Raw genomic sequence first — 22916 nt, forward strand, 5'->3', positions numbered from 1 at the left:
TTTTTAGGTATTTTTTCCTACTTTGCCATACCACAGTGTCGGCAATTTGAGGTTCCTTTTGCTATTTTGTTTGTCCTGATGAAACGTTCAATAAATGCTCAATAAAGACCATCCTTTTTGCAAGTTCCAGACAGTGTGCCAAACACTTTTGTTTGATTTCATAAAATAGATCAGTGGTTTTCAAGCTTTTTCATATCGAGATCCATTATTTATTCAGCATTTGAGCCACGGACCACGGATTTGATGAGATGTAGTCTCTCGGACCCAAAACTTAAGACTGTTTTGTCATCGTCGGATAAGATTTTATCCCCAATTTCCATGCTGTATTAATGTGGTACCATAGGATACAAAATACACATTTACTACATTCTATAATTGTGATAACTTCTTATAAATTAAGTAATGCAGATGTTCAACAATAATCTAACTCTTGAGAGCATACAATGAGCATACAATTCATGCTCTCAATGAGTTAAAGTTTTTATTTCTCAATGAGTTAAAGTTTTTATGCTCTCAATGAGTTAATGATCTACTGTATAAGGGTCCATTTGGTTACCATCTCAACATCATTTAGCTTGGGGACCACCTGGGACCCCCTCAAGGACCACTGGTTTAAAACCACTGTCATAGATCTCCTTTCTGAACATCTGGACCTTCCTGGTCGTCCCACACACAACTGTCACCAACCTTTGAGGTGTAGGCCTACGTTGGATTTACTAGTTTCATAAATGTTCAACCAATAAAAGAGCATTCAAATTAGCTTGTGATGGATAATAACTGCTTTGGGTTAATTGGAGTTTCTTCTTTTTCCTTCAAATTTACTGAAAAGTAACATGAACATGCAAGGTTTAGACAGCTGGGTGTACTTTTATTTGCCGGCTGTAATTTGTTTCTCACCCAGTGGGGGGCAGTGTGTGACCAGGATGTCCGTGGCCTCTGGGATCTGGTTCCACTTGTCCAGCAGAGCTTGACCCCGGGGCAAGTTGAACCCCCAACCATAGTACCATGGCTGCCTGCTCAGAGAGAGAGAGAGAGAGAGAGAGAGAGAGAGAGAGAGAGAGAGAGAGAGAGATGGGGGGGGGGGGTGAGAGAGAGAGAGAGAGAGAGAGGACAGAAAAATAAGTCAGTTGATAGCATTAAATCACAATTCTGCCCAGATCATCCATGTCACACGGGTCGTCTTCTTTTTTAGTTTTTTACTTTCAAAAAAGCGCCTGCAATGTAGTGCATTTGAAACTACATTGCAGTGCACATCATGGGGTGATCACTGCATGCCTCCTGTGAATTGTTTTATTTAAATCTTTGTTTATTTTATTTTTATTTCATTGCTGAGTGAGGTCAGCAGACAATGTGACGTGAGTGAGATGAAAAAACCTGAGTGAAATCTGCAAATCTCAACCCAAAACAACAGAATATATTCTGGGAGTTAAAAGATCACTGAAGATTTTACTGTGTGGTTTGGATTTGGGGATTCAGAATCCATCTCACACAGAATGCACAGAATACCAACATATCACGCAGGTAGGCTATGCTTTTAAGAGATCAGCAACAAAGCGTTGTCAACTACTGTTGCAAAAAAAAAGAATGAGGGAAAGAAAGGAAAAACACAGACCAACATATCATCGTTGTCGGGTGGAAGACCTCGTATCTCCAAGTTTAAAATGTGTACGTTCTTTCGCAAAGTAAAGCCCTGCTTCATCATACAAGGCTGTCGCACAAAAAAAGTAGTGAATACAGCTGATCTACAAGCACACAACGCCTCGTGGGGAGTGAGACTGAGTCACTAGGGCCCAAGGTGGAGGGGGCCTTAATTATTTTATACTTTATCTATTGAAAAATAGCAGATCTACAAGCTTGATCTGTGCCGCTCGAGTGCCGCGCTGCGAGCTTGTAGATCTGCTATTTTTGAAAAGTTGTGAAAATGTGTGCAAATCTTTGAATATATGTATTTTTTAAGCGAACATTTGTAACTAAAATCTTGCTTCTGGAACTAAATATTTTGAGATGGGGGTCCGTGGCCAAATACATTTTGGGGGTCCTTCACATGAAAAAGTTTGAGCACCACGGACATAGAAACATAGGTTTTTTCAAAAAACCTTCACGATTTTCACGATTTAAAAAAAATTGCAGATCTTCAAGCTCGCATCGCGGCACTCGGTGCCGCGATGCAAGCTTGCATATCTGCTATTTGTCAATAGTTAAAGCACAAAATAATGCGTAATAATGTGTTCCCAGTTCCCACTATGAAAAACATTCATGGGGGGCCCACAGTGAATCATTGTACCCAGGGCCCAAAATTTGGTGTGACACCCCTGCCGGAGAAGGCTACAGATCGCCAACATTAAACATGGCCTTGATCACGAAGTTGGCTGCGGAACGCTCCGTGTGACGACTGGAAGATGGGAGAGAGTGGGGGGTGGGGGGAGGTGGTTAAAAAAATAAAGAGGAGAAATGAGAGAAGAGAGGAAGAGAGGAGGAGAGCCGTGATGGCTGGGTTTTGCCGCTGTCCCTTCACTTTGATGGCGGACGCCTCCGCTCCGTGAGTGACGGAGGAGAAATTAACATGTCACTTACAATCTGTACCGAGATCCATCTTCCTCCACGGCGCACCGGCGCTCGCCACGCGTGCGCGTGCAGCCGTGCCGCCGCGCTCTCGTTTAAAAAAATATTATAAAAAGAAATTGCAGAGTGCGCTCGGACGAAACGCCAACTTTATCGGCGTGGCCCTACGCATCGGTGTTCAGTGAAATAGCAGATGAGAATTGTTTTTGTTTTTTTGTATTTGCGCGCGCGCGCACAAGTGTGTGTGTGTGTGAGTGAGTGTGTGTGTGTGTGTGTGTGTGTGTGTGTGTGTGTGTGTGTGTGTGTGTGTGTGTGTGTGTGTGTGTGTGTGTGTGTGTGTGTGTGTGTGTGTGTGTGTGTGTGTGTGTGTGTGTGTGTGTGTGTGTGTGTGTGTGTGTCACACACACAGAAAGACAGGGAGAGAGACCTGTCCCACGCACACAACCCAGAGCCTAAATATTATAGTGCAGTGTCATGACCCCAAAGCAGTGGTGGAAAAAGTACAACATTCTTTTACTTAAGTAAAAGTAATACTCTGTTAAAAGTAAAAGTCTGGAATTCAAAATTGACTTGAGTAAAAGTACAAAAGTATTGGTATCAAAATGTACTTAAAGAAGTACCAAAAGTAGAAAGTACTCATGCATGCATAGTTTGTGTGAGGAGTGACTGAGTCAGAAGACAAGCAAGGCACCATGGGAGATGGAGTCCCAATTCAGCTGGTTTTTTTTCCATTCGATTAAAAACCCATCACTTCCAGAACATCAGAGCCTAAATAGCTGTGATGAAAACATGTGATCGTGCTCATGAACACAGTCTCAATAATTCACTCAGTGAATATTAAAACATTTAAATGGCCCCGGCATATTAATAGGTCTGCTTGAAATATTCATGGCCGTCTTAACATGGACGTCTCAATTAAAATGTGATGGGCTGTGCGGGGGCAGCTCCATTGATGCTCTCCCCGTACTTCTGAATGGACGGATGAAGAGGGAACGAGGGATGAGAGAAGCTTCTCCCCTTAACAGTGGGTCAGGGAGGGAGGGAGGGAGGGAAAGAGAGAGAGCGAGAGAGAAAGAAAGAAAGAAAGAAAGAAAGAAAGAAAGACATATCGTCGTTGTAGGGTGGAAACCTCATATCTCCAAGTTTCAAATTTGTACGTTCTTTCGCAAAGTAAAGCCCTGCTTCATCGTACAAGGCCGTCGCACAAAAGTAGTGAAAACAGCAGATTTACAAGCACACAACGCCTTGCACCGCGAGGCGTTGTGTGCTTGTAGATCGGTTGTTTTCACTAGTTTAAATCATTTTAAAAATGATAAATGCAAAACGAACGGTTTTGGACATACAAGGTTTTCACCCGACAATGACGATATACTGTAGATGGGGCAGCTATACATAATGCAACTATCTTCATCTGGATTCAGAGCAGCACGGCATTGATGGCTGTGAATTGAGACTAGACACCGCCTGGGATTTTGGATATCGTGATATGGCGTATAAGTGTTCCTGGTTTTAATCACTTGAAGCCCTACAGTATTTTATACTTTCAAAAATGAACCAAACCTTTTGAGATTAGCAATAATAGCTGATCTACAACATCACAAAGCGTCACATCGTAACATGCTGTATAGTGTATAAGCTTGTACATCTGCTATGTTTTACTGTGGTTAAAACAAAAGTTATTAGCATTACAGTACAATTTGGTCATTTGGTCATGATATCATGATACTAGATCGCACAGCCTTACTTTGAAATCACATATCGTCTTTGTCGGGTGGAAACCTTGTATCTCCAAGTTTCAAATGTGTCCGTTCTTTCGCAAAGTAAAGCCCTGCTTCACCATACAAGGATGTCACACAAAAGTAGTGAAAACAGCAGATATACAAGCACACAACGCCTCGAAAACAGCAGATATACAAGCACACAACGCCTCGCGGTGCGAGGCGTTGTGTGCTTGTCGAGGCGTTGTGTGCTTGTAGATCAGCTGTTTTCAGTAGTTTAAATCATTTTTAAAATGATAAATGCAAAACAAACGGTTTTGGACATACAAGGTGTTCACCCGACAACGACAATATACTGTAAATTATTATTTTATCATTTCTGAACACGCATGCACACACACACACCCTGTCAGGAAAGCTTCTGCATCAAAAAATGTACACACGTACATGGTGCTGAATTAACTCTAACAGTGTACAAATGTAAAAAGGTCCATTTGGTTACTTTTGTACACTGCCAGAGTCACAAATCGATAAATTAACACGCTCACAGCATTTGATCCCATTATATAAAAACGTATGTGGGGCGCCCGCTGGCCTAGTGGTCAAGGCGCATAGCACACACTCGGCTATGATGGTGTCGCCGGTTCGATTCCCAATCCGGACGACCTTAGCCACATGTCATTCCCCATCTCTCTCCCCATTTCCTGTCAGTCTACTATCCTATCACATAAAGGCATAAAAAGCCCCAAAACATCTAAAAAATCTAAATCTAAAAAATAGAATAAAAACGTATGTAATCTGTAGCGTCGGCCTCATTGCAGAACAGCCGGCTCCACTGTTTGCAGAGTAAATCCGAGACTAACTCAAAAGTAATTCCATGCACAACCCCACCCCTGTGTGAGAAATATATATCTTCTTTCTTTATCAGGTGAGGGGGATTATACAGCGGCTACAAGTGATTTGTGTTCAGTTTAGGGGAGGCGAGTGCGGCGCGTGTCGGGCATCTTAAGGATTCCGCTAATGTACGAGGACGGGTACTCGTTATGGATTTTAAAAACGGAGCAAAGCAGATGTTTGCGTTCGAGCGCTGCCATCCCCAGGCGCGTCTTTAAGGGGTGGGGGGGGGGAGGGCGAGCTGGGAGAAAAACAACACCATTCGAGCCATTATTTTCATCTGATGCGTTCCCACTGCAAATGCGCATGCTCACACACACACACACACACACACACACACACACACACACACACACACACACACACACACACACACACACACACACACACACACACACACACACACACACACACACACACACACACACACACACACACACACACACACACACACACTAGACGCAACCCCTCTTGAGGACAAGAGTAGAAGTCAAATCAAACACTTAGAAACACATTTAAGGATAAAAACACAAATAAACACAAATAAAGGCATCCCGTTGCCTTGTGTGTGTGCGCGTGCGTGCGTGTGTGTGTGGACTACGCACACACACACACTCATACGCGCATCCGAGGCCCACTGCTATCACTGAAGAGACCCCATGAATCATTAAGTGTCTGTGACTCTGCCAAGGGCTGCGAGCTGCATATGCCCCCCTCCCCTCCCCTCCCCTCCCTTCCCCTCCCTCTCTCTCTCTTTCTCCGTCTCTCTCTCTCTCTCCCTCTTTCAGTCTCTCTCCTCCTCCTCGTTAGCAGGAAAAACACCATGCCAGGAGAGCAGTGTGCTTCTTCTGAGAGGCTGCCATCAGTGTTTGAGCAGAGTTTTTATCATTTTTTCCCCCTCCCTTATCTAAATCAACAGTGGAGTTATCTATCCCCAGGTCCAGAGAGGAAGAAACCCAGCGAGAGCAGCGAGGCGGCAGCAGAGTTTGGAGAGAAGATTGCAGGCGGAGAAGGAGAAAAGAATAGAGCGAGGGAAAAGAGGAGAGAGAGGGAAAAGAGGAGAGGGGCAGGTAGGCAGCAATAAGGAAGACGAGAAAGTGAGCGAGAAACGGAGAGAAAGGGAAAGGGAAACAGAGAGAGAGAGAGAGAGAACACAACAGCGCTGAAGAAGTCCTGTGGCTGTGAAGGACTTTTTACGGTTTCACAAAATGTGTTCCTCTTTTCCGGTAAAACACAGCGAGTGGGATCCACAAAACACCCAATCAATGACTGAATGAATGAATGAAGGGGAGAGAGGACGTTTGCGTGAACATCGTGTGCGTCGCGCGCGCGCATGTGTCTTCTTAGTCCTTGCCCTCAATCAGAGACGCAGGGGTGCGGGTGAACACACCCTAGTGCATGACGTCCTCGCAAGATCTAATCCAGGGGTCTTCAACAGGGGGTCTGGGACCCCTAGGGGGTCCTCAGAGTTACAACAGGGGGTCCTCCAAATCTTTGTGTGATAGAAAGAAAAAAATAATAATCTCCTTTTTAGCCAGATTCTTAACCAGATTCTGAGAACTTAAGCCAAAATTAGCAGATCTACAAGCTCAGAGCTTGTAGATCGGCTACTTTCGGCAAAGAGGTTTGGTGTAGAGGAGAGAAGTATTGACAGTTCAAGTGGTTAAATATCTGAAAACACAAATTGACATGAATCCAAAATACACTAATGATTGTGCTGTGAAACAATGAAACTATATGGAATCTATGAACAGGTTGTGGGGGTCCCTGCTTCATCTCTCTCTCAAATAAGGGGTCCTTGGCCTGAAAACGTTGAAGACCCCTGATCTAATGAATTAATTAAGAGACACACGTGACTTAACGACCCCAACGAGTCGGGGGGGAATCGGCAGGGAAGAGGCGTTTGTGTGCGTGCACGTGAGTGCATATACTGTACATGCGCACACATTGACTCCTGCCCACATCTTAAAGTAGGTGATATTAGTGGGTCAGGTCCAGCACTGAGTGCTGGTGGGGTGGGAGGACAGCTTTCCCCAGTTGGCTCCTCCTCCCGCCGCATGTATCTTGGTACAACAGAGACCCCCCCTCTCTCCCCCCTCCTCCCCGCCTCCCCCCTGCCGCTAACCTCGTTAGGCGGCGGTTTCAATTAAAAGTGTGGAGGAGGGGAGTGGGCCGGTCCCCCGGGACCCCCCTGCCTACCTCCCGGCAACTCTGGTTGGAGGTCGAAACCAACGCTCTCCTGAAAACATCTTCGCTATGTCTTGCAGGCAGGTCACACACGCACACGCACGCACGCACACACACACACACACACACACACACACACACACACACACACACACACAGGCACACACAGGGAAACTACCTCTATTCTACATCATTACTGCATGATTTGCAGCTGCACCACAAACTCAGTCAAGGCTGAAGTTTAGACAGCTGACAGAGTCTACTGTGCGTGCGTGCGTGCGTGCGTGCGTGCGTGCGTGCGTGCGTGCGTGCGTGCGTGCGTGCGCTAGTGTTGTAAAAAATATCGATTTATCGAAAAGTATCGATTTTGAATATAGTATTGATTTTCAATATGACTTTTCCATAGTATCGATAATATCGATACTCACTTTTTACCTCTCTCGTTGGTTTACTGCGACGTTACTTTTATGTGTATCCTTCCTACTTTGGCTTATTCCTAGTTATTTTAAAGGCCTATTTGTACTTAGAAATGTGAAAACATCAGAGGCAGGCCTTTAAAAAGTGCACTACATCTACCTCAAGAAGTTCTGTATTTTTCTTTAAATAAAAAGAAAATTTTTTTCACTAAAATCGCCATGGTTGCGTGGTATCGAAAATGGTATCGAGTATTGAAATTTTTCAAAATATCGTATCGAAGTTATCCAGTATCCAGTATCGTGACAAACCTAGCGTGCGTGTGTGTGTCTGCATGTGTGGAGATGATAAGGTTTATAGATTATTCCTATACTGAGCGCATCCTGCCCATGTTAACCAGTGCTCCACCTTGGAGGATTACCACAGAACCTCAAAAACTGACCAACAGCGCTAGCGTTCTTTGCACTGGGAAGACAGAAATAGAGAAAGCGTTACCATGAAAACAGCACATCTTTATACCGGATTTTACTGCGCACGCGGAGCTTCCAAAATTCCAAATTCACAAACATATGTTTACAATTTACATTAAAGATGGCATTTGGTGAATAGATTCCAGATCCATTTTAAGCCGTGCCGTATTTAAGGACGGTAAGGAATGGATCCTCGCCACATTCAGAGGAGCTGCGGCTCCTGCTGGCTGAAGTTTCATGATAATATAATGAAGAGAAGAGGAGTTTGAAAAGCAGAAGCATCCGGTGCCTCGACTCCCTCCCATGAAAACCCGTCTTTCCCGCCGCCCACACAATGGGATTAGCGGCCCTCGAATTTAGGACTTTGACAGTTATAACTTAATAGCCGTGCGCACACGGGCAGCCACACACGCACACATCCCACACAGACGCGAATACACTTATGCTGCCTGCAGTACGTGCGCAAATGGACGCGCACTCAACATAGCCCGCGGTGGTACAACACGGAACGAGAGCGAGAGCTTGACTCGGTCGGCCCACACAGCGCAGCTGGGTGCCAACCGCCAAGGCAGCAGTTGGGGAAGGAGAGAGAGAGAGAGACAGAGAGAGAGAGTGAGAGAGAGAGGGCAATTTCATATGTCATAGAGAGAGACATTTCCTCAATTCTTTTATTAATCCGGAATCTAAACCTTTGCGGGCACGCGCTATTCAATTCTCCCTCCCTGACACACAATGGCATGCGTAGAGACTTTGATGTGTAATCATAGCCTAGCGCACGCAGCCGCGCACGGCACGAGCTAGCCGCGACCACGGCGGGCTCATCCTCACCGCAGGCCCGCGAAGAATACCAAGGACAGAGAGAGAGAGAGAGAGAGAGAGAGAGAGAGAGAGAAAGATAGCGAGATATCAGGAGATAGAGAATGACAGTGAAATATGTTAGATGATACACTAGACAGATAGCCTAGATGGAAAAGAGGGTGAAAAGGAGAAAAGGATGGGGAGTGAGGTATGATGAGTATAGGCAAGAGAGAGAGAGAGAGAGAGAGAGAGAGAGAGAGAGAGAGAGAGAGAGAGAGAGAGAGAGAGAGAGAGAGAGAGAGAGAGAAGGAGATATGGAAGGAAGAAAGAATATGAAATGGAAGGGAAGTGGCGAGGCGGAGACTAAGAGAGGAAGACAGAATGCTGGAAGGTACAGTGTATCTGACTCTGACAATAAGGAGGATTAGAGATTTGACAGGAACTAGCCTGGAGCGACCGTCTCACTGTCAGTGTGTGTGTGCGCGCGCGTCTGTGTGAGTGTATGTGTGCGCGTGTGCGTGTGTGTGTGTGTGTGTGTGTATGTGTGTGTGTGTGCATGCGTATTGTGTTGTCCTAACACCACCTTACTCCATCCCTACTTCCTTGTCATGCTCACCACTTTCTATACTTTGCTCCTCAGCTTTCCAAGTTTTCTTCTCTGTCTTCCGACACCGACTTTTCTCTCCATTGCTGCATAACTTATAGTAACTATCGCTCCGTTTCCAAAGCGCTCCATTTTGACGCCTATGGCACAGTCTTGGAACATTATGCATTACACTAATCCAACAGGGATGCATCAGCCAGAGACCTAAAGATGGAATGAGCTCCATCTCTATAACAAAGCTAATTTAAAGGACAACTTTGTTTTTGTTTTTTTACTACAAGGGTTCATACTTTAGATTGTAATTAGAGAAAAGAAAAGATGAGTGTTAAAATGTTTTCATTTACTGCTTTCTATCGTTTTAGACATTTTAGCGAGTTTGATTTCAGTGGTTGGGGGCATAATAAGCCCATTCCCAACACGCACCGCAATCTTTCATGGTTAGGTGTGACTTATGGGGGCTAGAAGTGTTACTGTAAATAGTAATAAAGAATTTGTCGGCTCATCGCGTGCCCCCACCCACTGAAATCAAACTCGCTAAAATGGATAAAACGATAGAAAGACGTGAATGAAAACATTTTAACACTCATCTTTTCTTTTCTCTAATTACAATCTAAAATATGAACCCTTGTTCTAACAAAACAAAGTTGTCCTTTAAAAGACATTATTATTTTACAGTGAAATGTATCTTTCGGGCACCATTTTGTAAAATGAAGACCAGCCCAGTTACTGAAAGAAGCGCACACCTCCTAGAGAACGTGGCAGCGCTTTCAGAGAAAGGGACGCACGACTCATCACCGTCAGTGCAATTAGACAGCAACAGAGTAGGTTTCCACAACAAACAGGCATTTTTTAATGACAGCACAAAATGCAATCTCTTCACTCAAAACTCAAAACAAAAGCTTAAAGGTTTAAAGCATAAAAGCAAAAGAAACAACAGCATTACGCCAGCACCTGCGAGCCGTAATGGACAATTAAGACTCCTTCTGAGGGAACAACACTATTTCTCCTTTCAAGTATAAACCTAAACATCCATTTCAGGCCTTAGGTAAATTACACTGCCGACGTTTACACTGCAGACAAATTATTAACCGTTTCAAATGTCTAACTTTTGCCCGACAGAACATATGTTATTATTGCAGTGGTTCTCAACCCTTAGGGGGGGTCCCCAAATTTATTTTGGCGGGTCCCCAGATGATTATAGCTTAATGTACAACCTTGTATTCTCAATCAACAGTAAACAAACCAACATACAGTTTGAGTGTATAGAGCACATTTCTAAAGTGACAATTTAAGGACTTTTTAATACCTCTAAAACTAGTAAGACACCTGAGGGTGACATGCGACCTCAGGGTGACATGAGGTCGCGCCAATTCTTGGCCATCTGGCCATTCATGAAAGTTATGTTTCATGACTCATATATGGGCATAAAAAGTATGTCATGTGACATCACTTCCTGTACAGACAGTCAGACAGACAGCCATTGACTCCGGCCTAACAATGGCTACTGTCTATGACGGTAGTCCCATATGACATGATGGACTGGACTATCTCCATATATAGTGTTCTCCACATCTCCATGTTTAGGCCAAACAGGTTCACTCCATTTCTCCATGTATAGGTCCAAATGCCCAACGTTGAGCTTGACAACGAAACGTTCTTAACACAGACGCCCCCATATTTACTTTAGAAAATATGTTAAATTCTAAGAACGTTTTGAGTACCAGTTTGATACAAGAGCGAATAAGCGCTACACTTCTGGAATCCTGTACGTCGACTTAAAGTCGGATCCAGGCCTAATAACTTTATCTGGCCGCCCCGTTGCCACCTCCTTGTTACATTTTCTTTTATCCAGGTGGATGGACATTCTTTCATAGGTGATCCAAGTCCAGCCGCCCGTATCAGATCGGAGGAGGATACCGCACATTGTACCTCATCCACCCTTTCTTCTCTCTCCTTTTGGTATCTTTATCCTCCTCCTCCTTTTTTTCTTTTTTATTCTTCTCTTTTTTTGTCTTTCTTAGTCTTGTGTATCCTTCTCTTTTTTTTGTCTTTCTTAGTCTTGTGTATCCTTATCTTTTTTTTTGTCTTTCTTAGTAGCCGCCCCGTACAGGAAGTGATGTCACGACTCACTGACATCACACTGACATCACTTCCTGTACAGAATACGTACGTACACTCAAGCGACAAGGTTTTTCATAGCTGGGAGGGAATCCGTCAAAAAACATCAACTTTGGGCACTTGGTGACAAGTTTTTGATTTTTGGTATCGTGTTAGGTATGGTTATAAGCTTTACAAAAACCATCGCAAACAAGTTGGGCTCGCCCCCTAGTGGTCTGTTTGCGATGAAACAAATATTTGATACATTTCGATACAGAGATTTTTCAATGGATTCTGTTACTATTGGGTGTGATAAACAACATACTAAAAATTCTGGAAAAAATAACTACCGGAAAGGCACCATTTTCAAGATGGCGTCCATGATGGCTGCCGGGAGCTGAAAATGCCTATAAACTGGGTTTTAATGTGTAAAAATTCATAATAAATCTGCACTTGGTGAAGAGTTTTAGATTTTTGGTATGGTGTTAGGTATGGGTATAAGGTTTTCAAAAACCATCGCAAACAAGTTGGTCTCGCCCCCTAGAGGTCTGTTTGCAATGAATACAGTAGATCTGTCAGTATATGGTTGAAACCCAAAATAATTGATAAAAGAGATTTGTCAATGGATTCTGTTACTATTGGGTATGATAAACAACATACTAAAAGTTTAGGAAAAAATAACTACCGGAAAGCCATCATTTTCAAGATGGCGTCCACGATGGCTGCCGGGAGCTAAAAATGCCTATTTAATGTGTAAAAATGTATATAAAATATGCACTTGGTAACTAGCTTTTACATTTTGACATGGTGATAGGTATGGGTATAAGGTTTTCAAAAACTATCGCAAACAAGTTGGGCTCACCCCCTAGTGGTCTACAATATACTGACCTATTTAATATCTGATTCATTGCAAACAGACCACTAGGGGGCGAACCCAACTTGTTTGCGATGGTTTTTGAAAACCTTATACCCATACCTAACACCATGCCAAAATTCAAAAACTCTTCACCAAGTGCATATTTTATATGATTTTTTACATGTTAAATAGGCATTTTTAGCTCCCGGCAGCCATCGTGGACGCCATCTTGAAAATGATGGCTTTCCGGTAGTTATTTTTTCCTAAACTTTTAGTATGTTGTTTATCATACCCAATAGTAACATAATCCATTGAAAAATCTCTTTTATCAATTATTTGGGGTTTCAACCATATACTGACAGATCTACTATTGTATTCATTGCAAACAGACCACTAGGGGGCGAGCCCAACTTGTTTGCGATGGTTTTTGAAAACCTTATACCCATACCTAACACCATACCAAAAATCTAAAACTCTTCACCAAGTGCAGATTTATTATGATTTTTTACACATTAAAACCCAGTTTATAGGCATTTTCAGCTCCCGGCAGCCATCGTGGACGCCATCTTGAAAATGGTGCCTTTCCGGTAGATATTTTTTCCTGAATTTTTAGTATGTTGTTTATCATACCCAATAGTAACAGTAAAAATCTCTTTATCAATTATTTGGGGTTTGAACCATATACTGATGTATCGAATATTTGATTCATTGCAAACAGACCACTAGGGGGCGAGCCCAATTTGTTTGCGATGGTTTTTGAAAACCTTATACCCATACCTAACACCATACCAAAAATCAAAAACTTGTCACCAAGTGCCCAATGTTTACGAATTCCCTCTCAGCTATCAGGGTAAATGCGACCTTTGGTCGCAATGACAAATTAAACATTGGCCAAATTGCCAAATATTAGAGGCAGAAATTGTGAAAATAGCCGATCTACATGCTCACAACGCCTCGTGAGCATGTAGATCTGCTATTTTCACAATAGAACCGTGTTATACTAAATGTAATGCCTCAACTCTTAGTACTCGTCAGGGTGGAGGGGTCCCCAGTTGAAATACGATTATTTTGGGGGTCGCGGACTGAAAAGGTTGAGAACCACTGTGTTATTGAAGGTAGGAGGTGCAGGTACTGCAGGTTGTGAAGTGAACTGTACCCTGGCTTTAACCCCTCGCGGTGGCTGCGGTCCCACCTGTGTGTGGCAATGGCTGTGCGCTCACCCCGCACACCTCTCCCTGCAGCCAGGCAGATTGGGGACATGTTGGCCCGCAGCACGACTTATGTAACTCGCAGCGGGTCCCAATGAAGCGTCCCGTGAGCTGTGGCACACACTCGCACACACGTACACAGATGAATGGAGGCACGCACACACACACACACACACACACACACACACACACACACACACACACACACACACACACACACACACACACACACACACACACACACACACACACACACACACACACACACACACACACACACACACTTGCACATGCAATGCCCAGGGTGGCTGTGTGCATGCATGAGTAGGGATGGAGCTCGAAACAAGGGCCGGCTACAAACTCGATAGCAAATGAGTACCCGGTATCAATAAGCTGTGTGCTTATCAAGCTTGTTATCGAGCATAGCGGCCCATGGTGTCATGTTTAAACAATCAAGACAAGAGGCCATCAAGAAATGATTAGTGCTATTCAAAATATAAAACATTTAAACTTATTGCACACTAATGAATGATTGTTTTAATGATATTTAATGATAATATGTGTTACTTTTGTCAGTTGTCATCTATGATGGTGGTCAGCAACAAACTCAGTCACAACAACTGGCCAATAAAAAGAAAAAGATACTAGTTCTGTTCAGAATTTGTCGTCTCATATCTTTCCACAAAATAGAAAAGGCTCAGTAGTGGGCTTGATAAAAGCCCGGCTCAATAAGCTGGATCGATAAGGTGCTCATTATCAATAAAAATGAAAAATGTTGCGCTGCGACGCGTTGTGAGCTTGGAGGTCGGCTATTTTCAGGTGCTTGATACCACACTGAACTATAAGCATAATCAAGTGAATACTGGAGATGTGGCGTAACAGCATGGTTTACTACACAGAGAGGGCCCTTTGTCAGCCTTCTGGTTGGTTCTTGACTGACCAACCAGCAGGCTCTATCTGCCTCGCCCCGCCCTGGTTCCGCCTTTTTTATGTTGAATTTGCTAAAACATAATTTTTGGAGAAATAAAAACATTTAAAAACATGCCCAGTCACTACACTGCACCTGAGAGGCTCCTTTTTACTGAAACCAAGTTTAAAATGAGAATTGAATACACAAAATAACAATACGAAGCACCTGAATTACAATGGTAGTGGATGGAGAGAAAGGACTTTTGTCCCATCAAGACACAGCAACCAATGGGTGTTAAGAGGGGCGGGACAATGGGCGGGACTTGACAAAGGTTGAATTCTTTCAACATAATAGGCTGCATTCAAGTCCAGGAGAGTTTGGACAAGGCAATTCTCTTGAATGCTGCCTTCAGGTATGGCATGGAAAGAGGGGCTTTTGTATTTCTTTCACCATATAGTAAAAACTGCATTCATGGTCTGGAGAGGGCACTTTTTTTACAGACGGGTAAAAGGGCAGGGGCTCGAGCCCCCATGTTGATGTCTGTGTGTGCACGTGCCTGCACACAGAGCTCTCTTGGCTTCGGTTTGGGTTGTGTGTGTGATGTATCCTGTGAATCCTGGACATGGCAGTGTGGCATTACAGAGCCCATCTGTGGGGACAGAGTGCAGGGACATCTGTCCATCTGACACGCGCACGCGCACACACACACAGACACACACACAGACACACACACACACTTTGTGAGGCTGTAGAAAAATGATAGCGCCGACTGGTGTGTCGTGTGTGTGTGTGTGTGTGTGTGGGGAGGGGGGGTGTCTGCATTCAAAGGTCCATGTTCAGTGTTAGCTGGTCTGTTCACAGCTGTGCTCATTCACAGCCTTCACTCTCATCAGCACCATTACCCCCCCCCCCCACACACACACACACACACACACACACACACACACACACACACACACACACACACACACACACATGCCACTGTGCACCACGGCAGCGACTGTGATCGCACATAAAAATCACACATTCAAATTCCTCACTTTCTTTCTCGCTCTTTTTTTTTTTAACGGTGCAAGCGCTCCCATGCTTGACCGGGTGTGTATGTCCCTCTCAGTATGTCTTCATATTTGCAGTACACTCATACGCCTTGTATGAGTATAGCAACAGCTGCAATACCGCTGGGTGATACCAAGTGGCGCTGTTTAGCAGCCTTGACATTAACTCTCTCCCAGCCATTTACAATAGGCTTGTGCGCCTATACTGCCAGGAATTTTATTAATTTCCAAGTTAGCTTTAATCTAACCCAACAGGGATCATATTGTTGTAAAATGTAGTACTAGTACTATCCACTAGAGTGTGCCCAACGATAATCTCCTAGAGTCTGGACTAGCGAGTGGACAGCAGTAGACCCATAATGGCGGCGCCCATTGGCGGCCATTATGTCTCCCGGTCCGCCGAACGGGAGCTATAAAACACGATCCGAACGTCGTGCACACGCCATTTACACTCGTTTTTGCTCTTGAGTGACCAATCTGTCAGTCCAGCCATTTTTTTCCGAATGAAAATCGGTCTAGATATGGTAAAGTTTGATAAGAAAAACGTCAACATTCAATGCTGTAAAAAGGCCCATTCTATGTTATGGCCGAACGACTTCCGGGTTACGTCATCGATGATGTCACTTCCTTCGAATATGTAACTTTAGACTAAAATTAAGCTAGAAAGGTCATTTATAGCTCAAAAAATGTCAAAAAAATACCAAAATGATCAGAAAATGATCCCCAAGGCGACGTTGGGCGATCTGGCTGCCTCACCCTCCTCAAAATGGCGATGGAAGGCGATTTGGCTGTGAACTAGTTAATGGACAACAGAAGAATTCATATAGATTAATGCTGTGGTTCTTAAACTTTGACATTTTAAGGTCTCCCCTTATTTTTGACAGTGTACACTGTCAAAGTTACAGACTTGTAAGGGTCAATTTAGACCCCCATAAAGGAACCTAGAGAGTCCCTGAAATCCACTTTGAGAACCACTGGATTAACGGACAAGTGGACAACAGAGGAATTCATATAGTTTAACAGCTCAAATGCACTGCTCACTAGTCACTATGCACGATTGCACGTGATTGTTATAATTGTTTTTGAGCGGTGGTCACACCGTCTCCTATACGTGGCCGTGTGTGTATGCGTCCGTCCGTCCGTCCGGCCGTCCGGCCGTGTATGTAGCCTCAAGCCTGCAGTACCTTTTCTGACCACACATGTTAAGGGAGGGGCGCTGTTGTTCTCACACACACACACACACACACACACACACACACACACACACACACACACACACACACACACACACACACACACACACACACACACACACAGGGGGGAAGGGTGGGCAGCATGTGTGGTCAAGTATTATTATTATTATTAACCGAGTGCCGCGCTGCGAGCTTGTAGATCTGCTATTTTTGAAAAATCTTGAAAATTTGATTTTTGACCCGAAATGTCTTTTGAATCCTTCAAAGATTTTTTGAAAAAACCTATGTTTCTATGTCTAGGCCTAAACAAATCCCTGTCCTGTGGACCCAGCAAAAGATAAATAAATAAAATCTCACGCTCCAAATGTTAGCTTAACCTCAGAGGCCGAGGTTCCGAGACAAACAGGAGATCAGTGAGAGTTCTTGTCTTGTGAGGAATCCCGCCCACCTCCTCCAGTCCCCCCCCCCCCCCGTGCAGAGCGGAACATTCTCTCTGTGCACATTTTCCCCCTCGGTAAAAAAAATCTGTGTTCCTTTGTCAAACCTCACTTAAGTCATCCATTTCTCCCCCAAACGAGGCTCGCAGATGACAAGCGCTCGGAGCAGCTGCTTTCAGAATGAACTGCCACCGCGTGTGTGTGTGTGTGTGTGTGTGTGTGTGTGTGTGTGTGTGTGTGTGTGTGTGTGTGTGTGTGTGTGTGTGTGTGTGTGTGTGTGTGTCTGCCACACTCCACTATCCGTCTATCCATTCATCCATCCATCCATCCCAAACTATCACTTTTTCCTCCTGTCTTTCTCATGCACCCATCTACCCATCCATCCATCCGTCCGTCCGTCCGTCCATCCATCCACCCATCCACCCATCCATCCATCCCCAGGGCTGTTCATTCTGCTTTACTGAAACGCTGGAATATCACACCCAGTGGCCTGCGTCAATTACACGAGCATGCAAAACGCATAAGTGCGCTCGCCTAAGCACGCACACACACACACACACACACACACACACACACACACACACACACACACACACACACACACACACACACACACACACACACACACACACACACACACACACACACACACACACACACACACACACACACACACACACACACACACACACACACACGCAATCACACCTGGCAGGTCTCAGTCTCCCTGCAGCCTGATGTTTCCCATTTTTAATAAAACAAAGTCAGCTATCGTAGAGGGACAGCGGGAGGATGAGAGAGAGAGAGTGTGTGTGTGTGTGTGTGTGCGTGCGTGCGTGCGTGCGTGTGTGTGTGCGTAGGGAGGGAGGGGGTTGATGATAAAAAAAAAACAAGGAGGAATAAAGAGATGCATGCTTTTGGGACCACAAACGATAGACAGACGCAGACAAAGAAAACGATCTGCACAGATGAGCCTTGAGATTGTTTTTTTGTTTTTTTCCCCTTTAGTTTGGGAGGAGGGGGGTGGGGGGGGGGGGGGGTGGGCAACCGAAGAGAAACAGATAAACAAAGAAGGAGAAGCGAGAGAGAGAGAGAGAGAGATGGAGACAGAGAGACGGAGAGACACTGGGATACCGCCTGCGAAACTGATGGGTGGAATTGCATAGAGGGTTAGTGACAGATGAATAGAATCCCCCCCTCCCCTCCCCACCCCGCTTCCCCCAATTTTTGCGCTCCTCTCTGCTTCTCTCTCTCTCTCTCTCCTGCCATCCCCCTGTTCTGTTCCCTCTTGCAAACAGAAGACAAACTCATCTTTCTAGCCCTCCGTGTGGATCCTGTCTCCTCATGCTCATCTTCTCCTACCCGGCTTTTTTTCCCTTCTTTTTAGGTGATAGACGACGAAATGAGGGTGGAGATTGGGAAACAGCTGAGTGGCAACGCTGGCGAGATTTGATGAGGCACAAATCCCCAAACTACACTGCCACCTATTCCCATGTATATCGTCGTTGTCGGGCGGAAACCTTGCATCTCCAAGTTTCAAATGTGTACGTTCTTAGTAAAGCCCTGCTTCATCATACAAGGCTGTGTCGCACAAAAGTAGTGAAAACAGCAGATCTACAAGCACACAACACCAGTTTAAATCATTTTTAAAATGATAAATGCAAAACGAACGGTTTTGAACATACGTTTCCACCCAACAGCGACAATATCATCCAGAATAGGAGTTTTAAAGGCACTGAAATAAGGACAGAGCGTCCACGACCAGCGATGCGGTTGTGTGCTGTATGTGAGGGCCTGCCTGTACCGTTGTTACCTGTTGAGATTGGCACATTTCACCCAGTTTTTTTTTTTTTCATCTCACTCACGTGCTGACCTCACCCAGCAACGAAATGAACAGAAAATAAACAAAAACTTAAATAAAACAATTCACAGGAGGCAAGCAGTGATCACCCCATGATGTGCCCTGCAATGTAGTTTCAAATGCATTACATTGCAGGCATTTTTGAGAGTGACAAAATAAGAAGACACGTGTGACATGTGTGATCTGAGCAGCTTGCCCCAGGAAATGTGCCAAGCTCAATAGGGAACAACGGTATATAGACAGCCAGCCGAATGTGATTTATAAATTGAACTATGTTATGCTATTTCTGCTACAAGGCTGTGTTGAGGAAGAAAAAAACAAAGACTTTAACTCTTATGCACTTGTACGCATGATGTACAACACAAATCTTGAATCGCGAAATACCGTCGTTTCCTGTTGAGATTGGCAAATTTCACCCAGGTTTTTTCCTCTCTCTCACGTCACTTTGTCTGCTGACCTCACTCGGCAATGAAATAAACAGAAAATAAACAAAAATTTAAATAAAACAATTCACAGGAGGCAAGCAGTGATCACTCCATGATGTGCCCTGCAATGTAGTTTCAAATGCACCGCTTCTTTGAGAGTAAAAAAGAATAAAGTCCTGTGTGACATGTGTGATCGTGGCAGCGAGGAGGCTCCTTGCCATCAGATGAAAAGAAGCGGCGAGGAGAATGTGGTCGTCAAAAGTTTACTCTGCCACCTGACCGACCGTAGAGCTTAGCAGAAACAGTGCCCACACATGGAAAACTGGAAAATGTCTAACGACTAAATAGGTAGAAATGGGGAAATAACTAAATAGGCATCGTTAGTGTCAACAGAAACTACTTGCTACTTTTGTCAGAAGAATTACTCCCAAACGTCAGGGTTTCATTTGTTTAAGCACGGGGGATATACTGTATCTGCTCATCTATGTTGTGGAATTTTCCATTTTTGGTTTCCTTGGTGTAAAACTGTGTCCTCAGCATACGTGTAGGTTATACAGTCCTTGTTGTACTATGTGACGGAGAGACTTAATTCAACACACACACACACACACACACGCACGCGCACGCACGCACGCACGCACGCACGCACGCACGCACGCACGCACACCCATACACAGTTTGACAAGGTTGATAATAAAGCATTTACCTTCTTCCACATTGCACAGTGTGACATGTAATGAAAAGTGTGCGCAGGGCAAAATCATGCAGTGCGCACTGCGCAGCCATGCACTAGATCAGTGGTTCGCAACCTGTGGGTCGGGACACCCAGGGGGGTCCCCAGATGATTAACTTAATGTGCAACCTTGTTTTCTCACTCAACAGTGAACAAACCAACATACCGTTTAAGTGTATAGAGGGCACATTTCTACAGTGACAATTCAAGGACTTTTTAATACCTCAAAAATGACAAATTAAACAATGGCCAAATTGTCCAATATTAAGAGGGAGAAATTGTGAAAATAGTAGATCTACATGTTCACAACGCCTCGAACGCGAGGCATTGTGAACATGTAGATCAGCTATTTTCACAATAGAACCATTTTATACAAAATGTGCTGCCTTAGTGCTCGTCAGGGTGGGGGGTCCCCAGTTAAAATATGGTTATTTTGGCGGCCTGAAAAGGTTGAGAACCACTGCACTAGAGGGATGAAATACCGCCTGCTACCGCTTACTATGGGTCTCAAATCACATATTGCAAGCAACTGCGGCGGTGCCAGGAGAATGTGTAGGAGAGTCATTTTGTTCATAAAATGGGTACAGAACGTTGCAAACATTGTAATATTGCAACGTGAACAAAAACAACATGAAAAACGATTAACAATATCAGCGACATGAAAGCAGGCTTCTTGAAACGCCACCGCAGAGGTTGGCGTGATCCCTCGCCACGAACAAGCGTTTGCCGTCAGGAACAACAAGGCTGTAACAAGTAAGACTACAGCGGGACCGTGAAGTGCTTTGTGATGATTCCCCAGAGCAGCCCTCCTCCACCCCCACCCTCACTCCCACCCACCCCCCGATCTGTTGGGTGCTGGTGGTGCTGGCGGTGGTGGGAGGCAGGGACGTGCAGAGAATGTTAGAGGCAGGGGCTGAAGTTTCTAAAAGGGCCTTTGGTGAAAATATTGAAAATAGCAGACCTCCAAGCTCACAACGCGTCGCAGCGCAACGCGTTGTGAGCTTGGAGGTCGGCTATTTTCAGTACTTGATACCACACTAAACTAAGCATCAAAAAGGCAATACTGGAGATGTGGCGTAACGGCTACACAGAGAGGGCAATTCTTTCAAACAAAAGACGCTGCATTCGAGTTCAGTAAAGTTTGGATGAGGCAATTCTCTTGAATGCTGCCTTCAGGTATGGCATGAAAAGGGGGCATTTGCATTTCTTTCACCACAGTGAAAACTGCATTCATGGTCTGGAGAGGGCACTTTTTACAGACGGATAAAAGGGCAGGGGCTCAAGCCCCCTTTCATGTCTATGTGTGCACGTGCCTGGTGGGAGGTGCCGTGAGATGACAAACCAGCCTGGTCCCTGGCACTCAACTTCATGCCCAGCGATAATGAGCTCCCGACGGAGCAACATAGAAAAAAAAGAGACAAAAAACCCACCACCCCCCTCTCTAAAGAAAACCCTAAACATTAGCGCACACAGTAACATCTTTATCAATCTAACTATGAGAGTGTAAAAATGGGACCCTGACCTGGGCTTGTAGATCGGCTGCTCTTTGGTAAGCGACACCGTCGTACAAACTGAAATTAAGAATTACTCTAGTTAATTGGCCTGAAAACGCTGAAGACCTCTGGTTTAGAGACTGTGGGAAAACGGAGAACGGCGAGGGGAGGATGACATCAGCGAGACGGAGAGACAGAAACATAAAGCGCACCGAGTGCCGCGAGCTTGTAGATCTGCCATTTTTGAAAAGTCGTGAAAATGTGTGCAAGTCTTTGAATATATGTATTTTTTAAGCTAACAATTTGTAACTCAAATTTTGCTTCTGGGGGGGTCCCTGGAACGAAATATTTTGAGATAGGGGTCCGTGGCCAATTTTGGTGGTCCTTCACATGAAAAAGTTTGAGCACCACTGACATAAAAACATAGTTTTTTTTCAAAAAATGAAGGATTTTAAATATTCAAAAACTTTTCAAGATTTTAAAAAAATAGCACATCTACAAGCTCACAGCGCGGCACTCGGCGCGTTCCCAGTCTAAATGGGTTAAACCCCCTCCCGCTATGAAGAACATTCATGGGGGGCCCGCAGTGAATCCTTGTACCCAGGGCCCAAAATTTGGTGCGACACCCCTGGATGTATGCATGTGCTGTGTGTGTGTGTGTGTGTGCGTGTGCGTGTGCGTGTGCGTGTGCGTGCGTGCGTGCGTGCGTGCGTGCGTGTGTGTACAGTATGTACAGTATGTGGTGGGGCTGGGTTGGAGCGCATGCTTCCAATGATATGTAATGAGTAGTTGGGTGTGGGTCGTCGTGCATCGAAAAATGCCAGATCTACAAGATCACAACTCATCCCACTGCGATTTCGTCGTGAGCTTGTATGGTTGTGCGACACCCGCGCCCCAACTACGTTTACATCGAGCCTAATTCCTCCCATCATAAAGCAGGTGGCGTGTGTGTGTGTGTGTGTGTGTGTGTGTGTGTGTGTGTGTGTGTGTGTGTGTGTGTG

General features: G+C 44.7%; 1 protein-coding gene across 2 annotated transcripts in view; it reads right to left on the minus strand.

Moving 5' to 3' along the window:
* mpped1 (metallophosphoesterase domain containing 1) overlaps nucleotides 1-22916 on the minus strand; it is a gene marked incomplete at both ends in the record, with an annotated part of 149285 nt that overhangs the window by 20031 nt on the left and 106338 nt on the right. For both annotated transcript variants that reach the window (XM_080754596.1, XM_080754595.1), the window contains one exon: nucleotides 898-1013. In XM_080754596.1, the coding sequence (XP_080610722.1) occupies nucleotides 898-1013 (116 nt within the window). The remainder of the gene's footprint in view (nucleotides 1-897; nucleotides 1014-22916) is intronic.

The sequence above is a fragment of the Nannobrachium achirus genome (genome assembly GCF_963921795.1).
Source record: "Nannobrachium achirus genome assembly, chromosome: 23".
Classification (NCBI taxonomy): domain Eukaryota; kingdom Metazoa; phylum Chordata; class Actinopteri; order Myctophiformes; family Myctophidae; genus Nannobrachium; species Nannobrachium achirus.